The sequence below is a fragment of the Numenius arquata genome, chromosome 8 (assembly GCF_964106895.1).
Source record: "Numenius arquata chromosome 8, bNumArq3.hap1.1, whole genome shotgun sequence".
Classification (NCBI taxonomy): Eukaryota; Metazoa; Chordata; class Aves; order Charadriiformes; family Scolopacidae; genus Numenius; species Numenius arquata.
Genome location: NC_133583.1, coordinates 34,204,156 through 34,227,786, shown reverse-complemented (window position 1 = coordinate 34,227,786; position 23,631 = coordinate 34,204,156). Strand labels below are relative to the sequence as shown.

The following is a 23,631-nucleotide window of genomic DNA, read 5'->3' as shown; positions in this document are numbered from 1 at the left end:
TGAAATACCAGTTAGTATATGGTAAATTCTGATCATATGTCCTACAATTATTTGACAGATGGGGAAAGAAACCAAAATCTTCACTTGAACACTCAGTGGTTTCTCTTCTGTAAGATTATAATTATGCAAAACCTACAAATTCTAAAATTCTAAAGTGAATAAAGTTATCTCCTTAATCTTACTTCTCAATACCAGAGACAGAATTCTATGGGGGACATAATAAACCATCTAGTGCTAAATTCATCAAAGTCCACAGAGAACTTTCAGGCAGAGACATATCAAGGTCAAGTCAGTCCCACAGGATACATACAGTCACATCTCAATGGAAAACCACTCCCATCATACAAGCAAACCTCAATAACCTACCAGATTTTAGTACTGCAAGGATTTAGCATATAAAGGTCCATATTTTCCATCAAAATAGCTGAAGTGCTCTGCATAAAGAGGAGAATTAGTATTTTAAACTGTGTGGTAACAGTACCAATGGGTTTTCCCCCTCTCTAAAAATACATTTTATACTAGTTATGTAGACTAATACCAAGTTTCACAACATTCTAAGCAAGATAATATACAGGAGATATTATGCCATACTACTTTTGGGCAATCACAGATTACTTACTATGGCAAGCTGTTTAATACAATTCTGTTCAGTTGTTCAATTTTTGTACTGAGTAGACTCTGCTCCCCCTTCCAAATTCACTTGAAAAGACATCAATTTCTCTGTAATAATACCTCTTTTAAGAGGGACAGATCATAGTTTATATCCCATTTTTATAAATCAAAAAATCACAACAAACCCAAATATAGAAATAAGAGATTACTTCAGAGAGTGTTCAGTTTTAAGTAAATGTACTTTGTACTACTTCTTGCTTAAGAGTAAACTGAAATAATGCACACTAATAATTAGTAAATGCTTACCTTTGCCTCTGGATTTGCTGCCAAAATTTTGGCACCACACTCTACAGAGGCATAGTTATTTCTATTTTTCTGGACTTTTTTTGTGGAATGCTGCCCACCAACAGCAGAAGGGTGCATTGACTGACCTAGGAACAAGAAAATATTGCTACTATAACATACCACGCAAATAAACAGTATTTTCCCTTTCAGGGAACTTCTGCTCACTGCTTCTGTATATAAGTGCTATTAATTATGTAGTTCTAGCAGGCAAGTGAAGTTCCAGGCTGCATTCCAAATTGAGACAGTTTCACTAGTCAAATCTGATACAAGATGAAAGTGGCCTGTATTTGGATTAAACCAATGAATCCTGAACTTACTCTTTTCTTTCTCCACTTCCATGACTTTCTTCTTCCATTCATCAAATGTTGGAATGTCTCCAGGGTCCTTTGGAGTTATCACTGACGTAGGGTCAATTTCTCCTGTTTTCTTATAGTCTTTCTGCAAAAGAAAGAGTCACCAATTCTGAATATTTTTCAGTGCCAAGCATGAAAACAAAGATGAACTTCAATGCTGTAAAAAAGGAAAAAAAAAAAAAAGGAAGCATGTTCTCATCAAGCCAAGATCAGATACATTATTTGAAATGTTAAAAAATTTGTGCCAAGGTAAGCTCACAAGCCAGAAAAAACATGTGATTATTTCCTCCCAGAATTATAGATTCTTTCACTAAGATGCTGGTAATTTTTGCAGCTTAAACTTACACATTTTAAATAAAACATAAGCATTCTGTCTCATAAAACATCTGCTTTTCTTCAAGTCTTTTGCTTTTCCTCCTCCTAAGGAGAAAAGGTTTCCCCGTATCAGTAACCTTCAAATATGAATGTTGGTTACAACAGAACTCCAGAGGTCCTCTGGAGTTTCTGAACACCTCAAAAAAACAGCAGAATGAGATTATTTAGAAATCTTTTACTTAATGTTTAATAACCAAAGAAATAATGTTTGTCAGACTTGCCTGACAAAGCAGCAACCCTTTTAAGTTAACCATATGCTATACCCTTTCAGGTCTTTAATTCTCCTTTGTACACATTTCCAGCACACCACCAGATATGCCAAAAGCTTTTGCTAGACATTTCAAGTGTAGAGGTTATTTTGTAGACACCATTTTACAGGTAGTTTCCAAAATGAGTGCTTTGTAGGTTGATATTTTCTCTGCACTTGAAGCAAGAATTATTTCACATATAGTTCTATAGTTGAAAGTCCTCAAAAAAGAGCCAAACCCACAGATTTAGACAAAAGTGACAACAGAATTCTTCACATGACTACACCACAACAGAACTTTAGATGTAGCAGTCAAAAATATATTCTCACATGTATTTAGAAATGAGAGGACCTAAAAGAAACCCGTATCTTCCTCTTCCAAGAAAGTTCAGGATGTAAGATCCTCCTTGTACTATTACAAAAGTGATAAGTCAAAAAACTAAGCAACTCCAAATCATGCTCTTGCTTAACTGTGACATCAGGCTAATGCTGTAATTATTTAAACCGCAGCCTTAAAAGCATTAGGTTAAATAAAGAAAGTCTTGGCTTTTTTTTTTTAAATAATGGTTTACATAATTTCTTTGTAGTAAGTTCTTTAGAAGACTCTTTCTGATTGCATGTAATTATTTTAAGGCACTCTGTTCAATAATCTTGGGAAAAACTTCTCCATTTTAAAAGAGTTACCCAAGTTATTAGTGACAGTTTAAATGTGATAATAAGATAGCAAAAAAATGGTATTGCCATGGCCTTGGTCATTGTTTAGCTATTTAAAGAACATAAGCTTTAGGAAGGGTCTCACAGTAAGAACATAAAAGCAGTCTCACAGTTAAGACCTGTCCTAGCTAAGTATCCCCCTTTAACAGTGGCCAAATAAGATACCTCAGAAAGCATAAAACCACACCAAACATTTTTTATTTCCTCCAAATGTCATTTCTGCCTCTTGCCATCTATTTGCTGCTCAGGAACTTCCTGTCTCAGTCAAGATTCAATCTGCAGACTTCTCTTCTACAAGCTCAACTAGACCGTGCAACCTGCCCCTCCTTCCTTTTTTTTTTTTAAGCCCATGTGAAAAAATTCATCATCCACAGCATCCGTTACATGAAGAACATTCTTTCTGGATTCTGCTCTAGATAGTTCTATTTGGTTTCTCCAAAATATTTGAAGAGACTTGGCTCAGAAAAACTGTTCTGTGCCAATGAATTAACCTTGCTGCCCTTTTCTTCCAGTTTCTTATAGCCTTATTGAGATAGCAATATCAGAACCAAACACAGTGCTCAAAATGCAAGGGCTGGGTATTTATACAGTGACAATCAGAAAAGTGATGGATATCACTCATCTTTAACAAAGGTGAGGACCTAACATAAGTCATTACACTCCTGTGTGTACTAAGTAGATAACAGCACTGCTTACCTCCCTTTTTAAGTTCTCTGAGGCATTCAGAGCAGATTTTTGCTCATCTGCCCCTTTTTCAGATGCTGAAACTTTCGACTCAAACTCAGATTTTGTCTTCTTTCCCTTGCCATGTGAAGATGATATGTTCTCTATATGTTGACCTGCAAGGCTGAAAGTTTTAAGAGTATTAGGACCTATAAAATGATCAAATTTTCAGCCATATGCAGTATTAAACACACACACACACACAAATAAGTAAATAAGCAAGCACATGCAAATGTTTGTTGCAAGGCCAGGACAGAAAAGAACAATTACCTCTAAATTACTCAAACTAACAACCTACTTCAATACTCACCTCTCTGGTGGACTGACAAAAGAGGAAGGCTCACTCTGAGGGTCAGCCTCAAGTGTCCCACCAATATCACAGTCAGGTTCTGACTGCTCAGCTTCACTAGAGCTGACTACAGGGATATCAGCACGGGAATTTTCTATTGCACTGAAGGGAAAGAAATAACATGCTTTTTACCTTTCTGATAATAAAAGTAACCCTGATAATCAACCACATAACTAAAGATATTTGAAAGTTTTAAAAAAGCAACAGTCTCACAGAAATAATTAAGAAAAGAGAAATGAAGTATGCTATACTTGTAGAACTGCCTTTTCAGCTGCACCCACGCAGGAATAGAATTTCCTTTTCCAGTCTGTTTGTCCCAGCAAAGGAACTCAAAGCTAGCTTCTCATCCCCCAGAACTCTCATCTAACATCTTACCAAACACTGCAATGGATAATTTTTCCCATCATCGCTACAAACCTAGAACAGCTTCATAGTTATCTGACTGCCAGCAATTTTCTTTTCCCTTTCAACAACAAAATCAAACACAAGACTAAGTTTCATCACTAAAAACTCTTAACATGCTGAAGTCAATGGGCAGCAGTCAGAACAGAACTTGGCTAAAACTAGGGGAGAAAAGGGGTGGCATAACAATATAGAGTAGAGCCAGCCAGACTTCCTTTCCACTAATTTTTTTTTTTTTGCTAGTGTAATAAAAATGAGGAAGCTTGGATAACAGTCTACAGGGTTACATCAACAGCCTGAACTAGTTAATCTGCCCACTGCTTTACTTCTTCTCTCCCAGAAAGACTGAAGACACTGCATCAGACAAAATCCATGGCAAAAAATTAAAACAAAGCCTCCCTACATGCTCTCTTTTGAAATAATGGAATGAGTGGGGAAGAGAAAATGGACAAACCAACTTCTGTGACTTTCCTCCCTTCTCTAGCACAGGGATTACTTTTATATTGACCTAGAAGGTTATAAACCAGATCTAAGTAAAAGATCTGCCTTTATTCTGCCTCCAAATTTTCAGTATAAGCTTTCTTCAACATCAGCAGCAAACTAGGTTAATCCAGTATCATGATACAGAGCTGCAAAAAACAAGCAGTACGTCGACAACTTAACAATGCATCTTTTTGGTTCTCTGACTGCTACAATCATCAACAGAAGCAGCCTAAACAAATATAGGGAACCAATTTTAGACCTGTCATATTATAAAGTTCCTGTGGTATAAAACAAGAAACTCATAGGTATTCAAGACTTTTCACTATGTTACAAAAATCCAAAACGCTAGGAATACAAGAATTCATTGGCTACAAACAGGGTTCTCCAAACACCCCAAAACACACACATCCAAGATGCACACAGTTTAGCTCTGCATGTAATGCTTTAACACTTTAATGACTGAAGTAAGGTTGACCACTACACTTAGAAAGCTCTACAGTCTTGATCTCAGTGGATAGATGACAGCATGAATAATTATCAACTGAATAAAATACGGGACTAGTATGAACTTAAAAATAACCTGATGTCAGGGCATACCTGACTGGCCTCAAGTAACAAATTTTGGCAGAAGGTGAGTAGCACAAGCCTAAAAACTGTAGTGCTCCTCCTTTGGGTACTTTCATTTGGTAGTAGCTTTGCCTTAAAGTGCATTATCAAGCTCACTTTGCATGGCACCTGTCTTTAGTTGCTGCCAGAGGAGGAGCTCAGATTATTTTTCAAGATATTTTCCCCAGATTAGGCCTAGACAGAAAAGCTACAATCCATGCTGTCCTAAAAATAGATTCATTCCAAACTAAAAATAGTTTGGAATAAAATTACTTCCAGAATATTTTGACTAAGAAGTCCTACTGGAATATCAGAATGGTAACACCTAGGGGAGCTGGACTTTGTTACACTGATGGGAATCAGCATCTAAAAAAAGAAAAAATGCTGTCTAAAGATGGTAAATGCAACTGAGTCCTTTTAAAGATCTTGTTAGCTGTTTTGGATATTAATCTGCACAAAAGAGACCACCTATTGCTATTTAATGCTAAGCTGAAGTTTGAAATAATGTATAAATATGCGTCTCTCCTATACTCATTCTACCCTTTCTTCCTGTAAGTGGTACTAGTGTCAGAACACTACTGCCAAGCATGAACTAATATATCACATGCTCCAAAACAAGTTTCCATTTTCATTTGTCATAGTTCAGGTCTTCAGAAACCGCAAGACTATTTTCAACAATTACAACATACCAAGCTGAACGTTCAAGAGAAAATAAGATCCTGAATATCCTTCTAAGACCTGACAACAGTAAGACTTACAATACATTACACAAACAAATCAGTACAGTAGTCAACAAAAGCTATAAAAAGGAACATGCTGAAATTGCATTCCAGTGTTGCTTTATAAAAACTGTGAATTTGGGAAGCTTGACTTTTGAAGACTTGCAATTAAGATACTTATGAAGTAACAAAATGTGCTTAAGTGTTAGCCCTAGCAGACTAGACAAAATCAGTCATCAGCCAAGAGTTCCAGACCTTTCTTAGGGTAAAGAAGCTAAATTCAGTAAACCAGAAAAAACAGACTCTTAAAAAATGCAAAACACCAAGGAACAAGAAGTCTACTTCATTTTTCATAAAGTTTTATCTACCAACATACTAGATCTTTATCAGCAGACAATCAGAAGAATATATTCCCCTCAACATATATTAAAAAGCCCAGGAGAATTTTGTTAAAGTACCTAGAAATATATAACACACGAATTTCCATACCACAGGTCACATTTGATAGCACACCATTCCACAAAAGAAGGGAAACAAGATTAAGTACATCGACTCTTGAAGACTGCCTGCAGCAGAGGTAGCTCTGCAATACACTACTAAGTACCCAAATTACAAACTGTCTTGGTTGCGTTTATACTAAAATTTTAGTATATTTCATCTAAAGTCTCTTAATATCAGAACTTATTTAAAAATGCTCTGGTACATGTGCTGGAGTAAAATCCTGCAAAGTTCATCCTTTAATGAAAGCAGAGGCCACCACTGAAGCAGCCTTGATGCTTGTTATCACAGATGCGAAAGCACATTTGTGAAGGACAAATCTTAATGGTAAAGACCCAAGGCCTTTTATAGTACAGATTATTTAGCACATAAAAGGCATTGGATTTTTTTGTCAAAACAGCAGCTTAGAAATTGACAATGGTAATACTATGACACTTCAGGCAAGTACACAACTCTTAATCAACACACTGAGTACAAGACAGTACATTCCATTAGCATTGACACCATAAACCAAAGTATAAGTAAAGAATCGTGTAGCAGTCTAATCTTATCCCTACTAAACCTGAGAAGTAACCCTTTCAATGGCATCAGAGTAAGTGACAGTGTCTCAAAACCAAAATAATAAAATAAAAAAAGCTTACTCGGGCTGTGAGACTGGAGGTATCTCTGAGGTAGGTGAACTGGAAATGTTTTCAGTGCTTGCAACTATGCTAGATGAAGCTTCATTTAAATCTACTGAAGGTGGAGTCTCAACTTCAGGCTGGCTTGCTTCACTCATTTCTGTAGTCTGTGAAAACATTACAGATCAACATATGTTTTTCAAAACTTGAATAGGAAAAGCATCATACAATAACATCTACTATGGACTTTTAACAGTTACATAGTTTAGATTCCTGTGAAAACCAGAAAGCAAGACAGTTAAGAAATAAATTTTCTTTCATAAACCTAGGTGGTATTCAGTACTACTTTGGGATAGTTACAACACTCTTCCATAGTCTGCAATAATAGTGTAAAAATATTAATTGGAGAAGGCACATGCAACAGCTTCCTCACCATGCCTGTCTATAAAGAGAAAGCCACAAGAAAACAAGCTTGAATATTTCAGCAACTGAAATAAACCATTCTATTTGCTTACTTCATTACAATAAAATTTACTTATCACTTATCACTTCTGAGAGTCTAGTAGTCTTGAGTCTTATTTATTCTAGTTCTTCAGTTTTCATAAGCCTCCACACAGCATAATCAAAATAAGAGTACGTATTCTGAATCTGGAAGAGTATGTAACCACTGAAACAGATCAGATTAACTCTTCAGCAATACTATTAAACAATACTAAATACTATTAATACTATCAAATACTGTTAAACAAGAGCCTCCTGTCAACACTGGTTTACTCCAAGTCATCTAACTGAACCTGAAGAGGTCTAAAATGTTTTACTATGGAATTACTATTTAAACCATGCAATATATATTCAGAAGTATGTCCTACATATGTTGTCCTGTAATCTACAAAACCCCAAAATACATGTCAAATAAATCATCGTAACAGTGGGCTTTGTAACATTTGACATCAAGCACTGACTTAGTATTATCAATCACAGATATAACCCTTTTTCCATTTTAACAATGGAAATAAAACTGACAGAAGCCAGGAAGGATCAAAGCTAAAATGGACTGCTATAATCACCAAGTCTGATCTATGTAAAAGATCTCAGCAAGAAAGTTTTTTATGTTTTATTTATAAAGAGAACCATAACACTGAATTTTAATTTATCTTGGAAAGATTTATTTAGTCAGTACCTACAAATATTAAGTTACTCTTATTATTACTTATGCACACAAGAATCTCAAGATCTGTTAGCACGCACATTTTATCCTTCACTGGAAACATGAGTCTGACAGCAACCCTATGTGCAAGGGAAATGTGACAGATTGTTACTACCAGCTTTAGACAATGAAAATGAAAGACTAAAATCCAAGAAGCATTTGAAGAGTGTATGGAGACAGTGAATGAAATAAAAGTCTTGCCTGGTCAGATTTTGTAATGTCATCAAGCAGTTCTGTAGAGTAACTCCGTGTACTTGAGTCTGCATGCTCAGACTCCAGTCTGGGACCAGCCTCTTCCCCCTAGTATATTAAAGGTAAAATAACAGTAAGTTTTCAGTAACACAGGCCTTCTGTTCTAGTGAGAAGAGTTACCTTTGGTACAGACTGAATAATGCTATCTTTACTACCACCAAAATAGCAACAAGAAGTTATGTGAATCTTCAGAGCCACTGCTCCTCTTATGTTTAAAATCTCATCTGTACAAAGACTACAGCAAGTTAAAACAGTTCAGTTAAATCTTCACAGGAAAGACCATTTTAGCATTGTCTTAAATTATTCAGTTTCTGTGCTAAGGAAAGTTACACGTTCTGCTATGACTTCCCATGTTGACAAACCCTCCCTATCTCCATGCTGCCCAGAACAAGAGGGGAAAAAGAAAAGAAACCCTAAGATGACTTGCACCAGATAGCCATTAAAAAAATAACACTTGGCACATTTCAGTTACAGCAGTCTTATCAGCAGAATGAGAATAATTTCACAAGTCTGTTGTAACATTTTAAATCAACTTTTTTTTCCACAGCTAAAGATTTATAATCAAGCTCAGTAAATTCACAAAGCAAAAAAGAATACACATTTGAAGGGGAAAAAAAGAAAGTTTTAAAACCACCAGAATGTAGAACTAACAAGAATTTACTTGCCCCTCAAACTACAACACATGCAAGTTATTTCTGAGCAAGAAATCTGGTAGAAATTTACACACCCCTTGTTTTATAAGGGCTACCAAAAATTCTGTGGTCAAACATGGGAAGTACAAGTGTTTGCATCCAAAATGGGCTGCTATGCTATACAAGATTACATGATCGTATTAATTTGAGAGTGTTAAGGTATGCACTGGAAGAGCAGGAAGTCCAAATTTGACCAAGCAAATCTTAAAGACAATAGCTAAGCAACATTTTTGACAAATATTATTAACTCACATCCCAATCCGTAAGATTAAATAGCACCAATGCCTTGAAGGGACAACTGATCTAAGGAAAACTGACCAAGAGCTGCAAGACTGCTCTTTTTGAGTAGTACATCTCCAACAGCCTAGATCGGAGTAATAGACACAAGCTTAAGATTGCCCATACACCGAAGAGATTTTTCTTTAATGAGTAAAAAGTACAGTATACTTCACTTCTTTGGTTTTAAGTTGAGAAATCTGCTTAACAATGCAGCCCGTGTTAATAGAATGAAGAGAAGAACGTTGCAAAAAGGTAGGAAAACATACACCGCTTGAGCTTCTCAGTCTCAAAGCGTACTTGATCTTTCCAGTTTTATTACATCAGCCATTAAACTTGAGCAGGACTTCTTTCAGGCAGACAGAAGAATAGTACTGAATGCTATTTGGCCACATAAGCTCACAAAAAAAAAATACAGCTACCCTAGATGTTGAAACGCTTAAGAAACCCACACTATTTAAAGTATTTTTTTTCTGGTCAGGCAGCTCTCCAATTGAGTCAACTAGAATGCTCAACACGTTTTGCAGGTTTGATGTGACATATAAAAGCTTTCTTGAAATGAGAACCATGATTAGCCCTACTATCGATTGATGGAAGCAATGGGAAGACTAATAGCATCAATACTACCCATGCTTATCATAGGACTGATTCTTTATCTCTGTAAATAAATGAAATTATGACGACTTTCTGATATGACTTAACTGCTTGGGAACTCACTATGAAACTGCAATATGCAGAAATTTGTAATGAATTAATCAGGGTGGGACAATTACACTCAATTTAACCTTAAGCGCTGAGTAATGTAAATAAGGGACAAAATCTTGTTTATTAGCGTTTCATATATATATATTTTAGCTTTGTTAAGTTTTATTAAATGGGAGGGAACAAAACTGATAAATACTGACAATAAAACAATTATTCTTAAATCTTCTATTTAAGACAGCAATCATTTGTGCACTGGCTTTTTAACACAACACAGATGCAGCTGGCATACTGTGGCCTAGACTTATCCCGGCCATCAACTGCTACCATGGTCTCTACAGAGCCATGTACTATCCCTGATGACCACTTCTTTAACATCTGGCAGCCAAATAAAAAAATATGAGCCACCATTCCTAGCTTTACTATTTTTTCTCCCCTCCCCACCCAAACTGTCCAGCTGTATTGCCACACAACAGCAACAAACTTCAAGTAAAGGAAAACAAAAACTTGGGAAGATAAGGTCACAGTTGACAGAACAACTGAGTACATTAAACATTCTGGCCAAGGCAGCACTATGAATCAAAGTGTATGAATCAATTCCTTTTATTTATTTATTAAATATCAAGTCAGACAGAGTAGCTAATTATTCATCATACCTTTTCCTGGACATTTTCACCACTATTTGCCAGGGCACAAGCATCACCTGAAGCATATTGCACTGTCGATGAAGGACTGTCTTTACAAAAGACATGCCAAATAGGAAGCCTATTAAAAAAGAAAAAGAGAGCGTCAAAGTCTTGATTTAAAATTAATAAATCATATTTTAAAATTCGCTCAGCATTCTGTCCCTCAACCTTTTTCCAGTTGTTCCCATGAGGTGCCTAAAAAATAAAAATAGACATGAACAGTTCATAGATACTCATTTATCAAAACTATTGGACGACTTAACTTTAAGAAATTATAACAGAAAATACTCTACAAATTTACTGCTTCCAAAAGACAAAAGTATCAGGAAAACCATCATTGGGTGATAACATGTCACAAAGTGGAAGCTGACACAAATTTGTTAGGTTACTGCAAGTTAGAAAGAACTTGGATCAGCTATAACCTTTGTCATAGAGTAATGGGATATCTTTAGCAATTACTACTACTCAGCAAGAACTAAAGCCACAGATTAAAAAAACTAAAGCTCCTTATTTCCCTGTACATATCATACCTGAGAAAATTCTATATGGTCAGCATCATCGAGCACATAGGAGAATTAGAGAAAATAAGTATATTAAACAAAAGGCCCATGCAAAAAGCCATGAAAATGTAGAGACAAACGGCAAACCAGGTGCTGGCTTTAGCTACAACCTCCATAGAGGTTTGTCTTGTACTTTCAGTTCCGAACAATTTTGCTTCTCAGTAGAAATGGATTCATTTCCACAGAAAAGCAGCCAACAGCTATACAAACACTTGCATAGGAACAGCATCTTTTGTTGCTTTAGTGCATGGCCTTTTCACATCCTAGGTAACATCTGTACAGCAGACCATTAGGCTTGGGGACCCAAAAGCCAGCAGAGGACTTCATGCAGCCTTATGGTAAGTCCAGCAAAATGCTATGCAAATTGAGCTTTAAGTGGAGTTCTCAACTACACTTGAACATCAGAGTCACCTGTAACTTTAAAGCCAAACACTTTTCCAGGAAATATTGTTTACATGACAGCCAGGTGATCAGTATGACCCTGGGCAAATTCACATAAACGTCACTCTGCACCCTGATGTCACCCTGCACCCTGATAAAAAAGCCTCCTCCTCCTAAAAGGAGACAAGTCTGTAACAGATCTTCAAGTATACAAGAAATCTGGATACACCCACTTTCTGACATACGTTTTGAAAACTAAAATATAGCCTTAACAGTCACAATAGCAGGAATATTAGTAGATCAGGATTTGCTTACACAACTGGGATCAGTCTGGTGGTTAGAATTTGAATTACCACCTGTCTTAAAAACTTGAAGATCACCTTTATTAGAAAGTATATGCAGCATACATTACTCCACTGAGAAGGAATCCATGCTGCAATAGACCACAGTCAAGTACTAATTTTTTAAAAGTTCCACGCATATATATACATACACATATACACACACACAAACACTACTTCTCCAAGTTGCAGGCAATCACAAAATCAGGCTTTTGTTGTAGAGATATAAACCTACTGCTCCTCTTCCAGCCGCATCAGCAGGGAGTGTTAGCAAGGCACCAGCCAGCCACCATAAATCCAGGTCTCTTAACACCAGAAAGGAGCAGAAGACAGCAGACAAGGAACTTGTGGGATCGGACATACTGTTCTGGAGATAAACAAATAAGGTGTCCCAGGTCTGTCTCAGCCCTACTGCACCTCAGTAACTCCTCATATCTTTGAGGTAACAGCTTTCCTCTATACTAAAAATGGAAGCCCTCAAGCCAAGCAGAAGCAGCTGCAGTTACTGGAAACTAAAGCACTGATTATAAGGGTATGAAAACATTCGTAACTGCATATTGTAGTGGATACAAAGTCTCTTATCTCAGGTAAGTTGAAAATGAGGTGTGTGCACTCTCACACATCTTAAATTCCCATCTCATCATGTAATTCCTTGTTTGTATTAAGTTTTCCATTGAACCTCTATCTTATGCTAAGCACAAGATGTACATTAAAGGGACAGAGTGAAATGTTACCAGACTTTTATGGCCTTCCCCCTAGCTCTCACTTGGAAAAATTAGTTATGCAAATACTTCAAGTTACTTATTTTTCCTGAAAAGTCGTTTCAATCATTTCAGGGAAAAATTTTCTCGTGCTCTTAATTCCAGTACCTCTGGTCTCTCCTTCCACTTATACAACTCCCTGGTTCTTCATAAAAATACAAGAAAAAGATCAAAAATGATACAGAGCATACTGTAGCTCGTTCCACCCCTTTATTATACATGCACATAAATGTTAGTTCTTAGTTTGCTTACACTAAGGGGGGGATCATCACCGAGCTGTACAGAGCAACATTAAGTCCCTTAATGTAGAAAAGGAAAGATAACATCAGCTGTGAATCAGCATTTTAAAACACAAGGTATATTTTCACCACCACATTAATACATACTTTAGCACTTGCAGTCACGAAAAGCACTTAGCACAAAAGGCATACATTTCTTGCCTTAATATATTGATACTTTTAATGCAACAAGTCATGCTTTATTAAAGAATGAATGCAGCTTTTAGAAGAATGCAGTTTGACAGCTCATAGATTTAAGCTATTCTGACATAATCTGTGTCCAATTTGCTTACTTTCACAAATTCTTCTCAGTCTACTCCCCAACTCAAACATGATGCTTCAAGTCTCCCAAGAGCCCTCTAAGCAAGGGAGGGGACTGAGGATTCATTTTGTATATGTGTGCATGCACGTACCCACAGGAAAACCTGAGCCCTACTGCAACAGAGGATGCAGCAGGCAGGATATATCCTTCAACTGCTGCCATCAAGCTCTGACAGGGCATTAAGAACACAAATCCACAGAATACAAGGCCACGTGAGATGAACTATTCTGTGAGAAGTCAAATTAATCACCTTATCAGGACCACCACTCCTCTTTTTTAATTCTATCTTTCAACATTCCACATATTCATTCAACAGGCTTCCTTAGCCACAGGCTGATAGACGATATAGCCCATAATAAAAAAAACCCTGCAAAATGGCATAGCATCTCTGTTAAGTATTTCTCTATATGCAGAAAGACAACACGAAAACCTAAGCATTAACTTACAGATAACAGAATTCCCCTTGAGTTTAGTAAACTTGCATGGTATGTCCATTGAAAGCACAGCAACTGCTGCATCTGTATATATTAATACATCCTTCCTGTTCTCATGACAAGAGAGTAGTATTTTCATGCTGACTTGGAATTAAGCAGATCTAATGTCCAGATAGTACTGGAGATAGTCACTAGATATACTGTCTCAGGTACAAGGTATATCTTCAAATGACCTAACAGTGTAGAAATACTTGAAGAGATTGATCCAAACACATAGCCAACAGTTAGTGACTTACATGAATACAAAAGTTTGATAGTTCCATTTTTGCTAAGTATGACTCAAAATAGCAGCTGCTATTAAATCTCATAAAGAACAAAAACTTAAGCACGAGTCTTTTAGTATCATCATTAATGTAGGTTAAAAGCTATTTTCTCTAATTCACCATTAATTTTTCAGCTTGATATGCACAAACCCAAAAGCAAAAGCTGCAAGCCCAGACACAGAAGGCAGGGGGAGGAAGGAGGGGAAAGGAATCTACTCTTCACAGGGCAGGCACGTACTGTGGTTCTCCACTGAAGCAGAAAGTCTGCTCACCCCTATCTGAAGGGTACGTTAACACTTATTGCTACATGAATTGGCTACGCTTCTTTCAAAAAGGAACACACTGATATTCAAAAGTGCAGGTGGTTTTGAAACTGCAACGTAGGTTTCACAGGAAAGACCATCCAGTTCTAATTTGGCTCAAACTATAAGAAATTGTGAAAGAGGCTGCAGAATACTATCAGAGACAGTGAAGCTATTGATAAGTGTTTTGACAAGCATAAAAACAAGTAGAAAGTTGTCATGTTTTTGGCCAGATTGGCCAATCAGAAAGACAGATGGCCCCTCCCTCCCTCTCTCCAAAGAGAGGAGAGGAAGAGATAAAGAGATTTATGAGTTTAGAAAAAGAACAACTTTAATGAAAATATTAATACATAATGAAATAATAAATAATAAGAAAGCAATAATTAAAAAAGTATACAGTATATACAAAACCATATCAAGCTTCCAGGATGATGATCATATCACCAGCAGGTACAGGGAAAAGTCCCAGACTAGGACTTGACCACCGACAGGAGCTGGATTCTGGATCTGGAGTCAGGAATGCTCGGATCAGGATCAAAGGCAGACAAACAGACAGCGTCATCCTCAGGCATCAGGCATTGAAGAAAGAGAGCTGACCCTTTGATCCCTCAGCTTTTATACTGAGTGTGATGCAGATGGGATGGAATACCCCGTTGGTCAGTTTTGGGTCACCTGTCCTGTCCACTCCTCCCTACATGTGTGACTCCTCTACGCTTTTCCACTTCAAACCCTCCAATGGGGCAAATAACGAAGTTAGCTGACCTTGGTTGTTATAGCAATAAGTATAAGCAAGAGCCTCTGCATACCATTCCTTGGTATAATCAGGTCTTATCACTCAGAGTGAACAGTTTCTGAACAACGTGCTGTTAATTTCCGAGTTTAATTAGAAGAAGCTCGGCTGAAAAGTAAAATTACTGAACAGAAAATTGGTTCTGTTTTGCCTCAAACCAGGACAAAAGTAAACAACTGGTAAGAAAATCATTGAAGGTAATCATTCAAGTTACAGCTAACAAAAAAAATCCAAACTAGCAAAATGTAAAGGTAAGAGCAGTCTTTCCACAATTTGTTCTACCCAGAGAAAAACAGTGTAAGCTTTCCTTTCCAAAGGCTTCATACACATTGACACTCACACAAGATCCAGTAGAAACACATCTGCCCTATAAATGATGCAAGAGTTTTCTTAAATTCTCCCCAAACGAGACCTATTTCTGGACACCAGAGAGTGAAACAGTTCAAAACAGTTTACAGTTGACACCTGTGAGAGAGTAACTTTAAGGAAAGGGAAAATAAAAGGAAGCTATCACCAGTGTACTGATTACCAAGCCCTCCTTGAATGCACAGGGAACAGTCTCTCTCCAGGACGATCACTGACATTTTCCACACCTCGGAGGGTTGTATTACCAACAGGTGCAGATGCGCCCATGCCCAACAGCTAAGAGGGAGAACGAAGATGTCACCGTCCTTGCCGTGTGACACTTCTCTACTGAAAATATTCATAGGATCAGTTCAGAATAGGCCTGTGCAAGAGAAGGCAGGTGAGTTTTGGAGCTAGGGGGCAGAGAGCCAGCAGAGCAGGCCTATGAATGGTGGAGAAGCACCTATTTGTTGGTTGAGGCTTACCTTCTTGATTACAGAATAATTTATTCTGGATTAATCAGTTTAAAAAAAAAAAAAAGAGAAGTTGTGAAAGGGTGAGGAAGGCAGGAAAATATCTTTTGCTTTGAACAAATCCTACAGGTCTGTGACTGCTATCACTAGCCTCACCATCAAAGAGAAAGAAGGCTCTGTAAGAAAAAAAGAACTCAGCAGATCCACAACCAGACCCTTGAGTCAGCAGTAACCTCCCTTCCAGCCATCAGTAATGCAGAAGAAAAAAAAAAAAACCAAAAGGAGAGGACCCTCACCCTCTCCCCACTAACTCAGTGGATTAGTGGGACAGTTCAACAAGAGGGACTTGCATTTAAAAGGGCCTGCAGAACAAAGTTTATCTCTCAGAAAATGAAGACCGGGCTTTTAGGGCAGTGACATTATTTCAAGCAGTCAGAGAAAGAAAGCTATTTGCAAGGCACTGACTGCTTTAGCACAATCTTCCCAGACACAACACTCATTGCTGAATGTGAAGTGGAAATAAGTGTTGATAAATGCAACCAAAAACTGTTAATCTTCCTTATGTTGTTAAAAAAAAAAAAAACAAACAACAAAAAAAAACCACCACCAAAAACACAAGCCACCACACAGACAAAAAAAAAAAACAACCAAAAAACCCCAAAACAAAACAACAAAAACACCCACACATCATTCATTCAAAAAAAAACATATAGTACATAAGAGTAGCATGTATTACTAAAATAATTTTTAAAGTTACAATGAATCCTTAAGGGAGAAAAAAATCTGAAGACTACGACCTACAGATCTAGGCTAAGCAAGGATGCTGCCAGAAAGGCACTGATACCATCTTATTTCCTGCCCCTATCTACTAGCTAAAAAACAAAACAAAAAAACCAAAACCCAAAACAACTGAAACCAGTGCTTTTTTGCAAATCCTTTACCAATCCATTGTATTTTGCAATGAATTTAGGTTTTTAATATCTTGCCCACTCTTTGCAAAGAATGTGCTCTCCAAACTGCCTCCTAACTGGAATGCAAAACAAAAAAGACAGTTATTTCACTTACTCAGAGGAACCCAGCACAAAGATACTTTGGACAATACTGAATTTCATTGCTTCAGACAATGAGATTCCTAGCTTCAGACAAAATTCCAACCACCAGTTTAAAAATACGGCTTTCAGCATTTTGAATGCGTTAGCACACAAAGACTGCAAAACAAGATCACAGTTGCACCACATACTAGGTCAGATTTAACCGATTTACTGCCTGACAGGGAAGTCCTGCATGCCACCTTCAACCACACATATTCTCTGCACCCCCAATCTGATCCTGAGGTTGTGGACACATGCCAGTAACTCCTGAGAGAGGGAAAGAAAGTTAGTTTTGAGCTTCTGTATACTCAGATACCAAAATCCAAGAAGACCGAGGGAGAACATACCACTTACCCATGACTGTCCACCATTTTCCTAAGTTAAACAACGGAAACCAAGGCCAAGGGCTAACAGTGTTACAACCTCTTCATTCCTTTTTACAGTGCTACCAATACTTCTCTCATCCTTTCCCAAAAGGCTCCTAAGACAACAGCCACCTTCACAGCACTATAGTTGTATATTGTTTTGATACAGTGCCTATAACAAACAGCCTATATTAGATACAGGCTGCAACTAACACTGAAACACATACCTCTTACTGCTTTCTTGAAAGAAATATCCAGGTACCCTATTTCAGGCACTTAAAGCAGGACAGAAGTCACAAACCTGAGCCCTCAAAAGGTGTCCATTTGGAAGTGCTCAAAGGAACAGGCAGTTCCTAGTGATCCTTGGTAACAGACCTCTGTAATACTGCCCTGAAGACTGTAGCTTAAGAGAATCTCCCTGCATTGTCAAACTCTAGCTATTATCTTTAATGCAAGAGCTTGGGGAAAAGAACACATGCTGGGAAAATACAATAAAACCTGATACTGATCACAAAGACTACAGGAAAACAGTAGAATAGCCATGAAGTGTGATTAAACTTTAAGGCTTTTAGAGTCTGTAGCAATATCTAACTTGCCCACCTCTGAAGATTTCCCTCATCGCTTAAATTCGTAAGCTTATCTACAGGGGCACGATACGGCAACAGTAGGCTCAGAATCATCATCAGCTGCTCTGCACCACTGTAAATGCAACACAGCTTAACGTAGAGCTGAGGAGTGGAATTTTAGCATAAATTTAGCAACATAAGTTTTGCCCTAGATCACTGTAAAGCTAAGTCCCAGACATTTTATAATGCATTTTTAATAGACTTCTTACCTTTCAAGGACTTCAGCAAAATCTTGATTGCCATTCCAAAACTTAACGAAGCCAAGAAGGTTCCTTTAAGCACCCCAGCTAATTTTGAACTGTTGAAACCTTTTACTGATATGCCAACTTAGTTTAAGTCATTTATATCAATATTGTCACTCACTCAAGCAAAAGTTCTTTGCACTAGCTTTAGGATCCGTCTGTCTGTTATAACAGACCAGTATTTTCACCAAGAATTACAACAAAGCTTTTAGACTTGCAGTTCTATGTTAGCCTGTTTCAGCCAAAAGTTTTCATGCTCAGAAATAGCACTTTCTTCAGGCTGCAAGTGTTAACTATAAAAGATGTTGTACACCTTCCCCTTGAAAGAAGCACAGACTTTACCAAAGGCTAGATTAGTAATGAAAATTAAGACAAGCAAAAAGGCCAAGAAGTATTCTGTAAAATACAGTGCTAAGAACATTAAAGAGAAAGAGAACTAATAACAGGTTAGAGAAAGACATTTCAGAAAAAGCTCAAATTAAGTGCTGAAGTAAAGCACATCTCATTGCAACAGGCAAGGTCTTACATATCAACGTCATGAGGTACATGCTACTTTGGTACACCACTTGCATAACAGCCAAACAAATTTGAAGTTTCTAGGACAAATCTTTTGGAAGGTACTGCATGAAAGCACTTCACTGATTTTCAAATAATTTTAGAAGGTAAACATTCAATAATTGATTAAGTCAAGCATTTGTTTTACGTAAGACACCAGAGCCCCTGGTTGCATACAGCACCTTCAACTTGAGCAGGCTATAAGCTAGGCATATTCATACTTGATTTTTAAAAGCCCAAGAGTTCTAAAGCAGCTTTTGTCCCAACCTTAACTACAGACACTTCCAAACAAGATAATCCATATCTAAGAACATACTCTTCATTCTGAAATCTGGATGCCTGGAACAAAAGTTTTCACTATATGAACAGTGCCCAAACAACTTCATTTCTTCCTGCCGTAAAATGCAAACACAGTGCTTATTTTAGTATATCAGTCTTCTGAAGAGATTTAAGTAACTACACGAGAATCACCAGCTAAAACTCTGAGCCCCAGTACAAGCAAATTACACTACCAGTTCTATCCATATCATTAGGGCACTCTCCTGTAAACATTATACTCTGCTGAAAAGAGATTTCTATGGTGAGAGGTGTGTTACACTGGAACACAAGCCTCTCCCCAAGTTTACCACTCAACACCTTTCTGTTAATAACAGATGCAAGTTCCAGCTTTAAGCCAAAGAGTCAGGACCAATAAATGTTCAATTAGCAAAATCCCTACTTCTGTGATCTCTAATCTGGCTTGCGTAGCTTTTGCCTGTGCAGGACAGGAGCAGCAAAATAATCACTAGTGATTGTAAAACTGAGGATGATAAAAGGCTTCATAAAAGGTAAATAAATCAGGATGTGCAAAGCACTTTCTGGGATAGAATGAATTACAGAAAGACAAATTAGTGCGTGCACAGTTTTGTTATTAAACTCATAGTTAACACTTTGAAAGCGCAGTTTATGGCAGACAAAAGATGATGTCAGAACAATTTATACAGGTTACTCTTCAAACAACTGTCACAGCTCATCTCAATTCAGATAGTTCTAGTATTCCTTCAAGCTCCACTTATGAGCTTTGTATATTGTCAAACTATGAAGCACTACAAGTTTTAAAAGTATTTTTAATATTATAACCATCCACACAAAGGGATTAACTGAAGCATAAAGAAAATCTTTGTAAATTCAGGACAACAGGAGCCATTTGTGACATACAGTCAAAGCTCCAGATTGCACAGATGCATCTTCTTTTTAGAGCACTACATTCCTAAGCCTTACCTCCATCAAAAGTATTTCTCTAAAACCATGCAGACATCCCACTCTTTCGAACTACTTGGAACAACCTCACTGGCTCAGGTTTGTCAGAGAGCCACATTTGTTCTATGGACAGCTTGCTTCAGAAAGCCTCAAATACTGATCACTCACTGATCCTGCACTACCAAAGAGCACCACGTTGCTTTTATTAAAAGACAGCAGATAACAAATCCCTCAGCTCAAACTTCTGTTTCTCAGTACATTTCCTAATACACAGTTGCATTTTTAACTTACAAGATGATATCTTTTTAAAGTTTCCAATTAGAAGACTGCCACATCAATCTTTTTCCCTCCCACTTGATTTTCACCAATTGATATTTCTCCGTTGGACAAACTTCTCTAGGCAGGCTTTGAAATGTGTGATAGGAGATTAAAAAAAAAAAAAAATCGTAGTTTAAGCACAGAAAAAAGCTACTGTCTCTCCAGAAATAAAACAAAGTTCAGATTTAAAAAAAAAAAAAAGATAGAGTCCAAGTAGCCCCAAGAGTGTTCTATCAGCAATTCTGGTTTGTCTTTTGTTCCCCTTCTCCCCACCCGTTATTTTAATGTGATCATCTGTTGACCACTACTTTCATCTGTAATAGAGTGCTTCTCTCCTACTACCATCAAATCCTCTGAAGATTATATTTCAAGACAACTAAATTTAAAAAGCCAACATTTGTCACACATGCCAACATTTATAACACAAAGCCTTCCATTTACTACTTAAAGTTTCTTAACTGCTTATGTGAACAAAGTCATCGACTTTCTTTTTAGGCCAAAGTTATATACATCACAACTTACATTATGTAGTCCAGCACTATGGCAGGAATTAATAGGCTTCAAGACTTTCCAGTTACAAATCTGACACAGCTACTGAAATTAAAGCAAGCCACAATGCCATCCTGTAAACAGGGGTATTTAAACTCTCTAACGTGAATTTATGTTTGGACAACAGAGACTAGAGAACTAGAGTTATAGCCTTCCCAACATCTAAATTAATCTACTGGCTCTTTAATCAAAAGCAAGAGTGAGCAGGGTGAAGACACAGTCTGAATTTCTTTTTTTTAAAGCAGCAAAAGGATACTTTAGTGCAAGCTCTGAGATCAGTTAAGATACTGCTTGAAAGAGCAACCTCTTTTCAAAAGAAAGAAAAAACCCAGGTCAATTTTTTTCCTAGACATACCCAAGAGGAGTGCAGAAGTTGTCTGAGCTTACAGAACAAGTATGTCATTTCCACAAGTTGAACACAATATGCCTTTATCAATACGGAATAGACATCTGAAGATTTTTCTTAAACAGTTCCATCAAAACAGCAAACTAAGAACTCAACAACAAAAAAATCACTCTGATCATCAATATAACATTAAACCGGTAACATCTTTGTTAACAAATTACCTTTAGGCAGAAACAGGTTATCAGCCTTCAAAACACAGTAAGAAACAAAAACTATCTTCCTAATAAGAATGCTAACAAGTAGAACCTTCCTTAAGAAAAAACTTAATTGTCCAACAAGTAAAAGAAAAGCTGTCTGGAGACAGTTCCGTCAGGATCTCAGCTTATCACAGTTACCTGTATGGCTAGGAGCTTTTTCTTTTAAAATTTTGCTAAATGTAAACACAGCAACAGAGTTCTCAAGCACTTTTCCGACTCCCTGGTTTGACTTCTAAAAAATAAAAATGTGATGACATGAACAAAATTTGCTCCAGAACTGTCCAAACTCAGTAATGTCAGTGTCAGCACCAGATTCGCAACTGATTTCTGAGCTCCCCCTTCTCCATCCAACTACAATCAACTGTGAGACAACCCAGAACTTCAAGACTACTTCCATTTTTTTAAATAGACTATTTAAACAGTTTACAGGAAATGTATTAAAGTAATAAACCAGATACACAATAACTGCTGTTCAGCTTTCAATATTTGCAGTTTGCTGTTCAAACTGGCCACCATTTCTCAAACTGTGAGTCACAGAGTTCAAAGGAGGCCAAAGTTTAAGAAGCTTAGAACTTACCATACAGAAATATATTCTCCTAATATTTGTGTTATAATAAACGTGACATTTGAAAGAAGTCTGAAAACAAAGTAAAGGGAAGATGGTGGAAGAAGGTATAGCTAAAGTAATCACTAAGAAAAACACTCTCAAAGACGTAACCAATGCAAAAATAAAAGGGCTCATTGACTTTAATTTAACACGACTCCAGACAGTCTGGTTTCAAGAATAAGGCATCAAGATCTTTCAGAGAACACTGCCAGAGTTCAGCCTGAAATTGGAAAAGCAAGCAAGCCTTCCAGTTAAACAGCACAGAGTGGCCACAAAATACACAGGGAAGCGTACAGCGCAACTTTGAACGCCTGATACTCGAGGGCTGACTCTACATGTGACACCGCTTGCTCCCACGAATGCAACAAATGACTATTATTCACAGCAGCGGGAATCACCCTCCCGAGAGCTGTTACCTGCCTTTCCCTTAGCGCAACACCCCGCGCCCCCAGCACAACAACGCGTTCTGGGTTTTTTTTTTTCTCCGAAGTGAAGCATCTTTCTTTCCCTAATAGCACCACCTCCGCTTCCACCTCCCGCTCCGCGCGTCCCCGACCATCGGCTCCCACCATCCCAACCAGGGCGGTCTCCCGCCGGGGTTGCTAGGGAGGGCAGCAGCGGTAGGGCTGATGGCGGGCCCCGAGAACCCCCGAGTGGCGGGACACCCCCGCCGCCGGGAGGCCTCGGAAGGGCCTCCCTCCCCGGTGTAAGGGGGAGGGTGGGCGGCGCGGCCGGCACTCACTCACCAGAGCAGGGCGCAGAGGAAGAGGCAGGGGCCCAAGGCCAGGAGCCGGCGGGGCGGCTCCCTCATCGTCGCCCCCGTCTACCTGCCGCGGCCGGGCAGAGGCGGCGCATCCTCCCCGGCAAAGGGACGGCGGGAGAAGCGCGGCCAGGCGGCAGCGGCCGCTAAGAAGGAACGACCGTTGGAGCGGCCCCTCTTCCCACCCACCCCCCCCCCGCCCTCCAGACGCAACGCAGGACGCGACGGCGCGAGCGCGGCCGTTACTGCCCGCCGAACCGGGCCCCTCCCCCCTCCCCCCCTGCCCCTTATCCCTTCACGCGCTGAGCTGGAAGGATACGCGTCACCCTCCCCGCCGCTCCGCCACGCCCCCTCGCTTTAGCCGCCACCAATGGCCGGCGCGCCTGGGGATGGCCCCCGCCCTCCAGCACCGGTTGCCGGCGTAGATTGGCTTCTCCGGCGCCAGTGCGGTGGCGAATCAAGAGAGCGGCCTTCTCTTTCCCCGCCCCTCCAAGGACCCCCTCTG

General features: G+C 38.5%; 1 protein-coding gene across 2 annotated transcripts in view; it reads right to left on the bottom strand.

Annotated features, from left to right (window-relative positions):
- SUCO (SUN domain containing ossification factor) overlaps positions 1–23,385 on the bottom strand; it is a 41,013-nt gene extending 17,628 nt beyond the window's left edge. For both annotated transcript variants that reach the window (XM_074151708.1, XM_074151709.1), the window contains exons 1-9: positions 23,113–23,385; positions 10,832–10,940; positions 8,455–8,553; positions 7,068–7,213; positions 3,680–3,820; positions 3,343–3,493; positions 1,275–1,395; positions 919–1,043; positions 367–434 (exon numbers count right to left, since the gene is read on the bottom strand). In XM_074151708.1, coding sequence (XP_074007809.1) covers positions 367–434; positions 919–1,043; positions 1,275–1,395; positions 3,343–3,493; positions 3,680–3,820; positions 7,068–7,213; positions 8,455–8,553; positions 10,832–10,940; positions 23,113–23,177 — 1,025 coding nt within the window. In that variant the 5' untranslated portion in view covers positions 23,178–23,385. The remainder of the gene's footprint in view (positions 1–366; positions 435–918; positions 1,044–1,274; positions 1,396–3,342; positions 3,494–3,679; positions 3,821–7,067; positions 7,214–8,454; positions 8,554–10,831; positions 10,941–23,112) is intronic.
- Between the last annotated feature and the right edge of the window lie 246 nt (positions 23,386–23,631).